The sequence below is a fragment of the Poecilia latipinna genome, unplaced genomic scaffold (assembly GCF_001443285.1).
Source record: "Poecilia latipinna isolate Pla-1442-1.1 unplaced genomic scaffold, P_latipinna-1.0 Scaffold914, whole genome shotgun sequence".
Classification (NCBI taxonomy): domain Eukaryota; kingdom Metazoa; phylum Chordata; class Actinopteri; order Cyprinodontiformes; family Poeciliidae; genus Poecilia; species Poecilia latipinna.
Window position 1 is genome coordinate 131,848 of NW_015113530.1, and position 13,285 is coordinate 145,132.

Here is a 13,285-nt window from a genome sequence, read left to right on the forward strand (position 1 = left end):
TATGCAGAAACAACTGAGTTTAAAGTTAGAAGATTGGGGGGGGGGGGGGGGGACGTAGCATTTTTGAATAAAAAGTGAGAATTCTGATATTTAAATCAAAATTATTAGTTTAAAGCCAAAATTCCTGGTTTTAAGTAAAAATTTAAATTTAAAGTGAAACTTTAGATTATATTAAAATTTTTAGATAAGTCAAAATTCTGAGATTTAAAGTCAGAATTTCTGAGTTTAAAGTAAAATCAAAATTGAAAATTAAAGTCCAAATTCAGAGAAAAAAAAACATAATATTTGTCTTTTTCTAATTTTCCAGTGGCCCTAATCCTCTTCTGTACTCAGCAGCTTCAGATCAGCTCATTAATTTCCCCTCCAAACACCAACTGGCCTCATGAATCACTGAGCGGCTGCTGGAAGCTTTAATGAACTTTGCGGTGTGCTGCAGGAACCGTGTTGCACATTACGCTCCATCTGCCCTTCCTCTCATATCTGCGCTCTGATTCCCGGCCAGCAGAGAAACACAGACGAAGGGAGGGGAGGATGAGCCTCATACCTTCTTGCATCTGCCACTTTCTGCCCCAATTAACTCCCATTAATTGCATTTGTCAAGCTCCACCTTGAAGCAGACGCCCAAACGGCAGAAAGCAACAGCTGACCCTGGGAGACGAGGATGTGGGACATGAACGTCTGTGTCGCCGTCACGGCCAGAATGAGCGCGGCGTGGGAGACAATCAGAGGACGTTTATGATCGTTAACGTTTGAGCTGCAAACGTGCAACAAAAACAGTTATTTCCAACAAATCGATGGGAAATCAGCACTCAGACGTAATGGGATGAACTGAAGCAGTTTTACGGAGGTTGTAGATGGAGGGAAAAAAAATTTTTCTAAATTGAAAATTTGCTAGAAAAAAGCTTATAAATGTTAATATTTATGGAAAAAACTTGGAAATTTCTGAATTTCAAAATTACATCCATAAATGAAAGTGGCTCAAATCGTTTTTTTTTTTTTTTGGAAGGGTGAGTGAAAAGATCTGAATTGTATAATGGAGTATTAAGGCCACATTAAGAAAATAAAAATTAAATTACAAGAAAAAAAGTCAGAAAATTACGAGAATAAAGTCAAAATATGACAGTAAAGTCATTACTACAACTTCATTCTGATGCGATTTAAATCTCAGAATATTGACTTTTTAAAAAAATATTACTTTCTTATAATATGACTCTTCTTGTAATACTAGCACTTTATTTTGTAATATTAAGACTTTATTCCATTTCAACCTTTTTCTCCAAATATTCAGATTTTATTCTCAAAATATGACTTTATTCTCATCTTATTTCAACTTTATTCTTATCCTAGTTTATTTTCGTAATGCTTTATTGTAATTTTATGTTTTTTATTTTCTTATCCAACACTCCGTAGTAAAAATTAGACACTGCTTTCCTGAGAAGCTCTGACCTCTGCAGCCTTTGCAGCGAAGGATTTGAGGGAATCTGCATCCCTGGAAGTTAATCGACCTTCTCGTTTCTCCGTGTTTGGTTTGGTTCTCAGCGTCTCAGCGTGAGATTCAGCTCATTACTACAAATCTCCTGCAGAGTTCGAGTGCCAGAACGAATCTCAGAGTCAGGCAGCTCGTTTCGAACAGCCTGTCCTCCATTTTCTTGTTGACCTCAATCACATGAGGCGTCGCAAACGCAGATCACTCTGCCGATATAAATGTTGCCTTCAGCGTTCAGGCTGTCCGACCTGAAAACATCGGTCCTGTTGGCGCTGAAATGAGCCGACAACTCAGCAGAGAGAAGGTTTCATTACGAATGTCTTTATTTATGGCAGGATTGTGTGCAGAGAACTGCTTTCCCAGTGAAAAATGCATCTGACAGGAGACAAAAAGTCTGATTCTATTGAACTGCATGAATTAACAGACAGGGCCGGCACAAGCCTTTTTGGAGCTCGAAGCAGATTTTTATTTGCCCCCCCCAGATCAACCTTCTTAAGTTCAACTCTTTGTGTAACATGCCTCCTGTCATTAGAATAATCTGTAATTAGCTTACATCATAAAAGTGTTATTACAGCGGTTGATTATAACCTTAAAGGAGTAAAACTAAAAAATATAATTTTGAAATGCAGAATGCGAATTTATGTCGACGACTGGCTGCCTTGTCGTTTTTAAGAGCTTTTTTATTTAAATTTTTGCCTACATTACATAGGGGTCACGCATTTAATTACGATAATTACAAATGATTAAGACAAAAGACGCTGCTCATTGAATGAAACAGCATTTCCCATCGATGTATTTTAGCAGTATGAAATCTATGGAAGATGATTATGGCCACTAAAATAACAAAAAGGAATTCTAGCTTTAATCTTCTGAAATCAAAATGTAGAATTCTGACAAAAAGAATTGAGTTTTTTCCCCAAATTTTTAACTTTTTTCTGAGAATTCAGATTTTTTTCCTTAGAATTCTGACTTTTGTTTAGAAGAATTTTAACTTTTTTCTTTAGAATTCAGGTTTTTTCTCCCAGAATTCTGACTTTTGATTTTATACAATTAGAGTGTGAATAATTATGGACTATTCTGAAACTAAATCTGATCCTAATCCTCTTCCGTTAAAAACTGCTTTCATTTGATTAATATAACTATAATTCATAATAATGAATCCATTTACGCGTCTCTGTGGACCGTATAAAACTTTCTGCCGGGCCGGATTTGGCCCGCGGGCCTTGAGTTTGACACAGGTGGCATAATTTATCAGTTAATCCACTTGTAACTCAAGTTAGTGTTCAAGTATCACAGGTATTTCCTAGGAAAGCTATTTATTCTGGTTAAAATCTAAAAAATATTCTCTTAAATTGCGTCATTTTAGCCTTTTCTAAAGCATTAATACAACTTGTTTTTCTAAAAACAAAGCGTTTAGCTCCATGCTAACAGTCATCAGATGACAGGGTATCATCAGCCAGGAGACAGCCGGCGTGTGAAGACGGCCCGTGTCAACACACGGTTCTGCGACATGCGGTTCTCTTTTTGCGCCTCCTTCAACGCCTCTGGCCCGATTCTAAACTGCTGCCAACACCATCACGTTTCCTCTGATGCTCATTCCCTCCTGATTCAGTCTGCAGACTCTTTAATCTCCATCATACAGAATTTATTTCATTACTTATTGCATATTTGCTGAACATTTGCACTGTTTTCTGCAGATTTTTTATTATATTTATGCTGCGATTGCACATCTGTTTCAATAAACATTTTTAAAGAGTCATCACACTCAGTTGTAATATTTATATTAAATGCACAGTACCTTTATGTTATAATTAATTGTGTTTTTTTACACACACATATATATATATATTTTTTTTTAACACTTTTGGGAGTTTTTTTGTGCATCTGCTGTAAAGAGTTTCTATTCTATTGCATTTATTTTGGCTCCTTTTCTGATTTCCTTATTTTTATGCAAAAAGTGATTTAAATCGATTTCCCAAGAGTTTATTTCCATAAAGAGAATATTCTACATGAACTACAAATTCTCCAAATAAAGCACCATGTTAATCTTTTCTCCCCAATTCAAACGTTTTAGGTCTTAAAGTGCTTTATTGGACGCAACAACAAAACGTAGGCCATAATAAGAGCAAAATCCCACCTGGTTTATCATCATTTATGAACTAAAGTCTAAATACTGAGGTTTAGTTTTGCATTTAGAGGAATGGGCAAAGATTTCAATAATCGATTAATTGCGATCAATCAATTATTGAAATAATGGTCAACTAATTTAGTAATCACTTAACCATTAACTGGAGTATACAGATTAAAAAAATGGCCATTTACTGAAATGATCACTAAAAGGAATGATGCATTGTTGCATTTTAGGCAATAATTGTTTTTTTACTTAAGGGTTTAATTTGTTCATTTAGATCTTTTAATGCATTTCTAGTACTGCATTGAAAAGCTTAAATGAAAAATGTCAGAATGTGTCGATTTTTAAAATCAGATTAATCATCAGAATAACCGATTAATCAATAGCTAAAATAGTTGTTAGTCGCAGCTCTGATGTGCAAAGCTGTAATTGCAGCCGAAGCAAAGTTTAAGCTCAAGAGTGTTGAATACAAATTGAAGAATTTGAAGTGTGATGAATAAATCTGTGTTTGTAGCCAACAACCTATGCAGCAGTGCAGCCATTTTTAATAAACCGCAGCATGTTTCCAGGTTTAGCAACACGAATCCTCCCCTGGTAGCGTGTTAAGCACCCCGGCCCATCTGTCTCACCTCCTGTTCCAGGTACCAGCCTGGTTCTGGGCTGCATGATCTACCCCGACGGCTGGGACAGCGACGAGGTGAAGCGGATGTGTGGCGAGCAGACAGACAAATACACACTGGGCGCCTGCTCGGTGCGCTGGGCCTACATCCTGGCCATCATGGGCATCTTGGACGCGCTCATCCTCTCCTTCCTGGCGTTCGTCCTCGGCAACCGGCAGGATAATCTGATGTCTGAAGACCTGCTGGGAGAAAGTAAGAGGAGCGCCTCAGATTTTCTAATTTTGCTTGTAAAATACTAAAACATCTGAGATAACTGCACAAGTTTTGGTGTGTAACAGAGTGAGCTTTAAAAGCTAACAGAGCCTAAAAATGATCAACAAGCAGCGTTCAATAACTGAATAATAAATAGGAGGCAAGTGTAACAATTATAGGCCACGCAGCTAACTGCGGCTACAAAAGCAGCATCAGAAGATGGTTCTTTATGTAGGAGCCTGAGGTGTGAATGAAGACGAGCACCGTTTTAGTTTTGGTGTGAATGTATTAGTGATTTGAAGAATAAAAAACAACAAACAATTACAAATACACATTGAGAGACAACTTAACTCCAAATAAATCAATTCAAAGATCAAAGTCCTTGTCCTTCACAGAGGATCTTAAGATCGTATCCATCATGGGGAAGAAAAAAAAAAAACGACCTAAAAGGCCAAAAAAAAAAACTATTACGCATTTTAAACAATTAGGTGCAAACAAATGCAATTATTAAATATCTAATAATTAAACTAAACATTTGTCAGGTTAAATTAACCATAATTTAAAACAAAATAACAATCATATTTCAACTAATCAATTTAAGGTTAAAGTTTAAATCAAAGTTAACTTTCAAAATATCAATCAAGGAAAATAAAATAAATTAACTCAAATACTCAAGCAAAATGAGGAAAAGAAATATACTGCGCAATATCAAATTAAATGTAACTACATCCTATTTTCAAACAAGAAATCTTGCACAAACCCAACGGTTACCTTTGAGCAGAGAGTGCCAGACTACAATCAGCTGTGAATTCCAGTGACGGCCCAGGTAACAACCGCTGACAGTCTAATAAAACAATGCTCTAATGATCAATTGAGCAACATTTTTATGGTGCACAATACTGCTATCAACCCAGCAAACTCACCAATAGTTCAAATCAGTTGTTTCAAAGATTTGGGTGACTTTCCAGGATGAAATTATCAGCAAGACGCCAACAGTCAGCCACAATCACAGTGGAACAGGTGATGATGTTCAAACTGCGCTGGAGGCGGGGCTTTAAATAAGTTGAACAGTTTGGGGCAACACAGGAAGTAGGCCCGCAAAATAAAAGTCTGGCTAATTGACTAATGACGGGTTACACAAGTCAACATCAGCTCAATGTTAGGGGCTGCAGAAAATAATTGGAGTAAAATTCTGTTTTTGACTGAAGCATGAATACAAATATTTTCTTATTTAAAAAAACATTTTAATTATTTGGTTATTTACATCTTCTAATGTATGTAAATGGAAATGGTAAAATAATTGGTAGGTTACACAGATTTAATTTGAAAGTAAAATCTGTTTCCAAATCCTGCAAAACTCAATATTCTTCAATGAATTAAAATATAAATTAGTAAGTAACTCAACTAATTAGTTTTTTAAGAATCTTACCTAACACTGAGTGTGCCTTAAATTAAAATGAATAAATCATCAAAGCACCTAAGGGATCGTTTTAATTTTTCGGAAGCGGGATCCTGTTGAAATATTATTAAAAATAAATCAATTTTATCTTATTGGTGGACTAACGATGGGTAGATAAGCGGACACTTTTGAAAAAACTAAAGTTTTCTCTTGTATCAAGAGAGCTGACTGTCTTTCCGTAACACAAAGAGAAAAATTAAACACTCAAAAAAATCAAAGATAACAAGAAAAAATATGTGAAACAATTTATAATTAACAGAAAGATTTAGAGAAGTGCGAGCTGTGTTTTCTCTTAAAACTTCGCTCTATGAAGTGCATTAACTCATGACGGACCTCAAAATCAACCTGCTTATTGTCATAATGTCTTTTTCTGTCATTTTAATTTTTATTTCTGTGCTATAGTTACCTTCACAGCACATCAGTAATTTGTATTAAGGCTTGTCGAGTGCTTATATGTCAAAATAGAACCGCGAAAAGTGCTTTTTCCATCCCACAACGGATTCTGTTTCGACCATTACTCTGATACGTTCTGGCCTGGCCGCCATCTTTGTTTCTCCATCAACGGCTCCGTTTCAGAATGACCAGCGGCGCCCTCTGTTGGATGGCGGCCAAACTACAGCACGAAAAGAAGATCCAACGGCCGGTCTTAGTTAATTATCGGAACTAATTTTAATCTAAATAACTATTTATCGACTTTTGAAACGTTTTAATTTCAACTGGCTTAGCTTTTATTGAAGTACGTCACTGTTAATGATGCTCCTTACGTCATACCTGAGGTCTAAAGCACAACGCCTCTCCTTTCCATGCGAAAGTTTTTAATTTGCATACATTGCGTCGGATCGGTAAAACCACCTGGTCGGCTGCTTTTGTTTGCTTCTGTTCCCGGTGAAAATTGTATTTTCTTCTAATTGGACGAGATGACAAGCGGTCCAATAACCAAAGAGGATGATTGATGGAGAGCAGAATGAATGAACACAAAAGCATCTGGAGGAAGAAAGAGCGATAGGGAGACGGATGGGAGTCCGAAACGGAAGACACACAAACATCAGGGGTTAATTGAAGCCCGGGGATGCTGGACAGAGTCATGAATTACTAATGGATGTTTACACAGCTAGACTAAATGAATCACAGTCAGCCCATCAAGCAGTTGTCTGCTGGCTTGTATGAAGAAAGAAAAAGTCATTATAAACAAAAATACTTGAATGAGAAAAATAATGAGCCATTGGGGAGAAAACGGGGAGACACAGGTGGTTGTTCATGAAATAAAATAAGGATTTAATTGGTAGTAGTTGCTTCTTTGTGTGTGTAAAAATATAAACTGTCCAAATTTGAGACTATTTGTTTCCTGAAACATAATGCAACACTGCCACCTGCTGGTTATACACGCAATCTCACTTTTCATCTAATTAAAATAAAATGTTTTATTGTTTTTATCTCCACAGAAACTGGAAATAATGTCATATAACACCAGGAAACGGTGAAGAATTCACACGCATGGGTATGTATGCCACTTGTTACCGAAAATGTTTAATAATCAAAGTCTAATCTTTATTTTAATTCAATTTATCTCTGGAAAATAAAGTGGTTTCACATGAAAAAAATAGGAATAAATCTTTTTTGCTAATTAAATTATTAATAAACGAGACAATTCTGATGAAATGTTTGAATATTTCAGTATATCCCTTTCTTCCCTTCAATTTATATCTGGAAAATAAAGATATAACATCATACATATTTATATATACATACCTATAAAAAGAATAAATCTTGTTTTATTCAAACAATAAACAAATAAGATTTATTCAGTTGAAATATTCTTGATGTAATATTTTTAGTTTTACTTGGTTAAAATAATTTCTAAAACATCTGTTAAGCACATTTGCTATAAAATTATTAAAAAGTTAATCCAAAAATTGGTCAATTAATCTACAAATAATCAAATGTTTACTAAAGGAATATATGTTATTGCATCCTAAGCAATATTTTTTTTAACTTAAGAATGATTTAAATTATTTGTTTTCTTTCAACTTTTTAATGTAGTTAAATGAAAAATCTGCAGAATGTGGATGTACATGCAACCTTTACTAGAAGTAAAAATTATTTTCTGATACTATTTGGCATCTTCAGAGTAATAAACTTTGGAGGGAAATAAGCCAATAAACTACACATAAATAAGTCTTAAGTTACAAACTTCTGAAGTGAATTGTTTAGATAATATCTGTAGTTATTTTTCTTAATGTCTGCAGGTCTTACAGTTGGGATGTGGCATTACTGCAGCGTCCAGCGTCAATCTCCTGGCTCAGCGGCTGGATGCAGAGCTGAGAAGCTGCAAATTAAAGCAACAAAAGAAGAAGAAATGCCCTGAAAGCAGCCATAAAACCCAGTACTGGGATCAACACCCCATTTCTCTGTAAAATAGTTTTTATACTCACCTGAAACTGAGATTTTTTCCAGGATTAGAGTTTGTTGTCATCCTACCTGAGCCGTTTTTTCCACAAAAGGAAAAAAAGGTTGCTTTTTGGTTTATCTTAAAGCAGAAAAAAAAGACAAAACAACCACTGAAACCAAACAGACTCTGATGGACACAATAAAAACCCCAACAGCCTTGACGTTTCTTACCAAGTCAACAAACTTCATCCTGCTGAAGACGACTGCCGTCTGCAAAAACCTGGGAACTGAGCAAACCTAGAGGCTGGACAATCAGAAAAAAACAGTGTGGTCTTGTTTATGATTAAATATTTGATGTTATAAAATGGAAACTGTTGATATCAAAGCTTTCTTTGCTGATAGTCTGTGTAAAAAGGACAAATAAAATAAAAGCGCACCAATCAAAAGAACACATAAATTATATGTATTTAGTGAACAGCACTACATGTTGGTTATGTCCCTTTGTCTCGACTTTGAAACGTATTCTCTGAAATGTCTTGCCATTGGTTGATTATTAGTGTGTGCCATTGAGCATCTTGTTATCTGACAATATTGTAAAGAAAAAGAAAAAATATGAATAACCGAGTCTGGTTTTGTTTTGTAAGCTGAAATGTTTTCACTTTAACGCTTTAAAAACCACCACAACAAATTTCATACAAACGCTAATAGTTTAGATGGATAAATAAAAAGCCTCTGGAAGTCGGAAAACAGATGTTTTAGCTAGGCTAAGCTAGCTAGAAAAAGCACGTAGCGCCATTAGCTTAGTTAGCATCGGGATTTATAAGAAACAGCTAACCTGAGTAACAAAACTAAAACTACCAATATTTGAGGTGAAACATAATTAGCTGGTTTAAAACTTTACAACGAACATGAATTAGTTTTAAAAAGTGGTCTGTTCAATTCACGTTTTCGGGTTTGATATGTAGGCAGCAAGCGCTTTAATCCGTCCGGGGTTCGACTCCCGATCCCCGGACTTACCTCCTCCTTTTTGCCCATTTCCTGTCCGGTTACTGTGAATAAAAGCAGCTGATTTAACAAAATGAATAATTTGATCTAATTGGTTGGTTTTACCAACTAATATGTAAGAAATTGGACGTTTAATTACATTAACATTTTAACATTTAAAAAAACTTTACATTTGGTGTTAGAATTATAAGTTAGGAAAGTGTTAGCATTTATTCCTCTACTGTAAATTTACTTTTTTAACCAACTTGTTGAACTTGTTTTACAGTTAGCTTTGCTAAAGTTAGCATTAGGATTTCAGGAAACTTTTCCTGATATTTCCATATTAAACTAAATTATATACAATCTTTACTTACAAAAATTAAAAACTTTGAACTACACATTCATTTACTATCCTTGTAAATATTTACTTTAAGCTAGGCTAGTTTGGTGCTCTAAACAGTAGCTAAAGTTAGCATAATAACTCGATAAAAAGCAAGTCTTATAAAACTGTCTAATATTAAAGACAAATCACTGGTAAAGATGTTTAAGAAGATATAAAAGTAAAAAATAATCCTGAATTAGTTTCCAAAAAAGTAAAGATTTTACTTTAAGCTACAGTTAGTATTTTTTAGAATACCAAGCCTGACCAATATGAATAAAACTGAAAACATCTAAGGCCAGATAAATGTTTCTCATTAAAATTTAGCAACAAGCTGACAGAAACCCAGATTTAAATTTTTTTGGGGGAAATTTTTTTTAACTTTTATAGCCAACTGATTTGATTCAAGCGTGATCCGTTTGTAGTCAGAACTCAGAAAATCCGACTGGAACACACCAGCAAAGTCCGATAATTTTTCAAACGCCGACTTCCAGATCCAATATGGCCACCGTCCACATCAACAATGGTAACCTGTAGTAAAAACATTTATTTTGGTGATGGTCCACTTAGACATGTCAGCTCCAATTCTAACTGTAATTGTTTACATCGCTGATTGTTATTACCTCCTGAACAATTAAAAATGTTTGTGTGAATGTACCGGGTAAGTGAAAGCACAGATTCTGATACTAAAGATTGTGAAAATTTCTTAAATGACGATTCCAAAACCACTCGGAGCGGATGAAGCCATTTTCCCCATGCTATAAGTGTAGGACAATTTACTTAAAACAAGTAGAAAAGATATTTTTATGTTAATTTTGTCTTTTTCAAGCATACCAAGGTATTTTGTACTAGCAACTAGAAAATTTGGGGGGTTTAGTGAAGAAAACCCACTGAAAAACCTGGCAAATCCTGAGAAATTAATGTAAAAATCTGATTATATGAAGTAATTCTGATGTAAAACAGAAAGCAGGGTGTAAATACTTTCCCAGATAATTATTTCCCCCCAAAAGGTTCAGACAAACGTCGCCACAAGTGATATAAAACTGTCATTACAGTGATTTATTACAATGAACCATGAAAATAGCCAACCAGTGCAGTGTCTGTGAGTCTCTCTCCTCCACACAAACGCAACACTCACACACACAAATAAAAATAAAAAAAGAGACAAAGTCGAAGAGTCAATAAAAGGGGAGAGAAAAATAAAAAATAAAATAAAAATAATGCTACAGTCACAGAAACATTCAGCTTTGCCGAGAACAGCGTTCGTATTTACAACCATATCTTAAAATGGGAGTTTGTGGGTCGGGTCGTCGGGGTCGGATGGGAGCGAATTGTACAAGCATAGAAAAAGAAAAGCAGCAGAATATTTACAAAACCTGTTTCTGGTGAAAGCTGAAGTAACCACCTATACATTAAATTACACTTTCTACAAATAACCATTGATATTCAAAAATAAACCGCTGACGTCCGACTTGTGAGTCCAATCTGCCTGCAAAAATCACTCCTCTAAGCTGCCACACACACACACACACACACACACACACACTCATCCACACACCCACTCTGAGCCTCCAGCAGGGGGCGTTGCTCGCTGATCTTTCCTAAATCTGCAGCGGTGAACAGATATTTGTTAGAAGATTAAAAAAAATAATTGTTTTTTTTTTTTTTGCAGTTTTTTTTTTTACTCTATACAAAAAGCTTTTATAATGAGCCACTAGATTAAAACATAAACTGTGTACAGAGCTGCTGACGACAGACGCACTGCAAAAACTCAAAATATCAAAGTATTTTTATGAAGTTTATACTCAAGAAATCTCATGCTTGGAAAAAAAAAAGAGACTTAGAGTATAGAGTCCTAACTTTTTAGGACTCTATATAGCTTATTTTGAATAAATAATTCCTTAATATTGATAAAAACGTACTAGTTCCATATTTAAGTAGTACTTTCTTAAATCAATATTAAGGAATTATTGAAATATCTTGCTAAAAGTTACTTGCAATTTCGTTACAAGTTACTTTTTAGCAAAATATAAAAACTTGTAAGTAAATAAATCCTTAATATTTATGAAAAAGTTCTGGTTCCACTTAAATTTGCCAGTGGACATAATACTTTTGTATAAATATGAGGAAATTATTCACTTATCTTGTTGAAAAATCACTTAAAAAGTAACTTCAGAAAAATATAGGAGCTTGTTTTAAGCCGATAATTCTTAAATTTTGATAAGTGTAAATAACACTGGCAGATTTTTTATTTATGAAAATACATTTATTCTATGTTAGTAGAGAAATAATATGACATTTTACTCACTTTTTCAGCAGTTTTAAGGTACTATTGACTTAAAAAAAGGTGTTTAAGCTTTTTATCGTGTGGGTCAAGAAAAAAAAAAAGCAAATAAAGTAGCCAAGTTTTTAAAATAAATTTATTTTCATAGGAGAGTGGTGGTAAGTTTCAAATTTGTTACATATCACTTTTAGGTTCAAATTTATTCTCACTTAGAATAAAATTTGGATCACTTACTTTCAAAAAACTAACTTATTTTGGTGCAGAAAATTTTATTTTTTGAGTAAAAATCTCTGAATAAATGTAGTATTTAACATTTTCCATTGTTGGAAAATCATATCGGTAATTAATTTACCCTGATTAAAAATAAAAACAAAATTTACACCACTGGAGTTGGGGCCACAAAAAAATCAGTCTGAGGGCCACAAATGGCCCACGCGCCTCACTGTGAACAACCCTGGCTCCGAATGTCTTTATAAGATAAATCTTGAACATTGATAAAAAGTAGCAGATTTCTTCACTTAAAAAACATTTTTCCCAATTTTAAAAGTGGAATTAGTAATTTTTCATCAATATTAAGGAATTATTTACTTTAAAAAGCTGCTAATGGGGAAATTTTACATTTAGGTTCGTTTTCTGTTGTTTGAAGTGAATTAATGTAGAAACTGGACCTAAAACACTTTCAGACTTTGAGTTTTTACAGTGTAGAAGACGGATATCAGGAGGGAAGAGGCTGGAATGTCCGGAGAGGGAATTACAACGGGAACAGAACTGTTTCCTCTCCGTCTGAGAGGATGTTGTAAAAAAACCCAAAAATAAAAATCAGAAATGTGGGCCAGAGGGAGGGGGGCGATGAGCACCAGGGGGATCGTCCGCCATCTTTATTTTCTTATAGTTTCTTCCTCCTTCCCAGAGTTTGTCCTTTAATGTGACCTTTAACCCCACAATCAGCTGTTTTTCCACTGGCCGCGTGTTCAGGAACATAAAAACGTATCTACAGCTTATAGTACACGCCCCCCCCTGCTGAACAGTTCACAGGGGTCAGAGGTCAGTGCCAGCCAGTGCTCAGGTACCCCGAGCTGTGGAAGGAGTTTGAGGTCGCCGGAGCGCCGCGGGTGCCGGGGGGCATCTGTGCGGCGGCGGGCTGCTGTGGCGGCGGAGGGGGGGGCGGGGGCAGTCCGGTCTGCTGCAGCGGGGGCGGGTAGGAGGGGGAGGCGGTCGCCGTGGCGCCAGGATGCATCATGGCCGTCTGGAACTGGTAGTGGTGGGGGTTGGAGGCGGGGGGAGGCGGCGGTGGCGGCGGCG

General features: G+C 35.5%; 3 protein-coding genes and 1 long non-coding RNA gene across 5 annotated transcripts in view; 1 reads left to right on the top strand and 3 right to left on the bottom strand.

Moving 5' to 3' along the window:
- orc5 (origin recognition complex, subunit 5) overlaps positions 1–4,301 on the bottom strand; it is a 44,433-nt gene extending 40,132 nt beyond the window's left edge. For both annotated transcript variants that reach the window (XM_015048945.1, XM_015048944.1), the window contains exon 1: positions 4,247–4,301. The gene's annotated coding sequence lies outside the window, so the exon portion shown is untranslated. The remainder of the gene's footprint in view (positions 1–4,246) is intronic.
- lhfpl3 (LHFPL tetraspan subfamily member 3) overlaps positions 1–8,947 on the top strand; it is a 36,684-nt gene extending 27,737 nt beyond the window's left edge. The window contains exons 2-4 of the mRNA XM_015048947.1: positions 4,259–4,489; positions 7,391–7,446; positions 8,195–8,947. Of these exons, the coding sequence (XP_014904433.1) occupies positions 4,259–4,489; positions 7,391–7,413 (254 nt within the window). The 3' untranslated portion in view covers positions 7,414–7,446; positions 8,195–8,947. The remainder of the gene's footprint in view (positions 1–4,258; positions 4,490–7,390; positions 7,447–8,194) is intronic.
- On the bottom strand, positions 4,395–5,660 carry LOC106957560 (uncharacterized). Its single transcript, XR_001426976.1, has 3 exons — positions 5,413–5,660; positions 5,261–5,333; positions 4,395–4,479 (listed from the first exon to the last, which is right to left on the bottom strand). It is a non-coding gene; the product is annotated as an uncharacterized LOC106957560 (long non-coding RNA).
- Positions 8,198–13,285, bottom strand: part of kmt2e (lysine (K)-specific methyltransferase 2E) — a 43,836-nt gene continuing 38,748 nt past the window's right edge. Inside the window, exon 26 of the mRNA XM_015048925.1 lies at positions 8,198–8,274. Coding sequence (XP_014904411.1) covers positions 8,198–8,274 — 77 coding nt within the window. The remainder of the gene's footprint in view (positions 8,275–13,285) is intronic.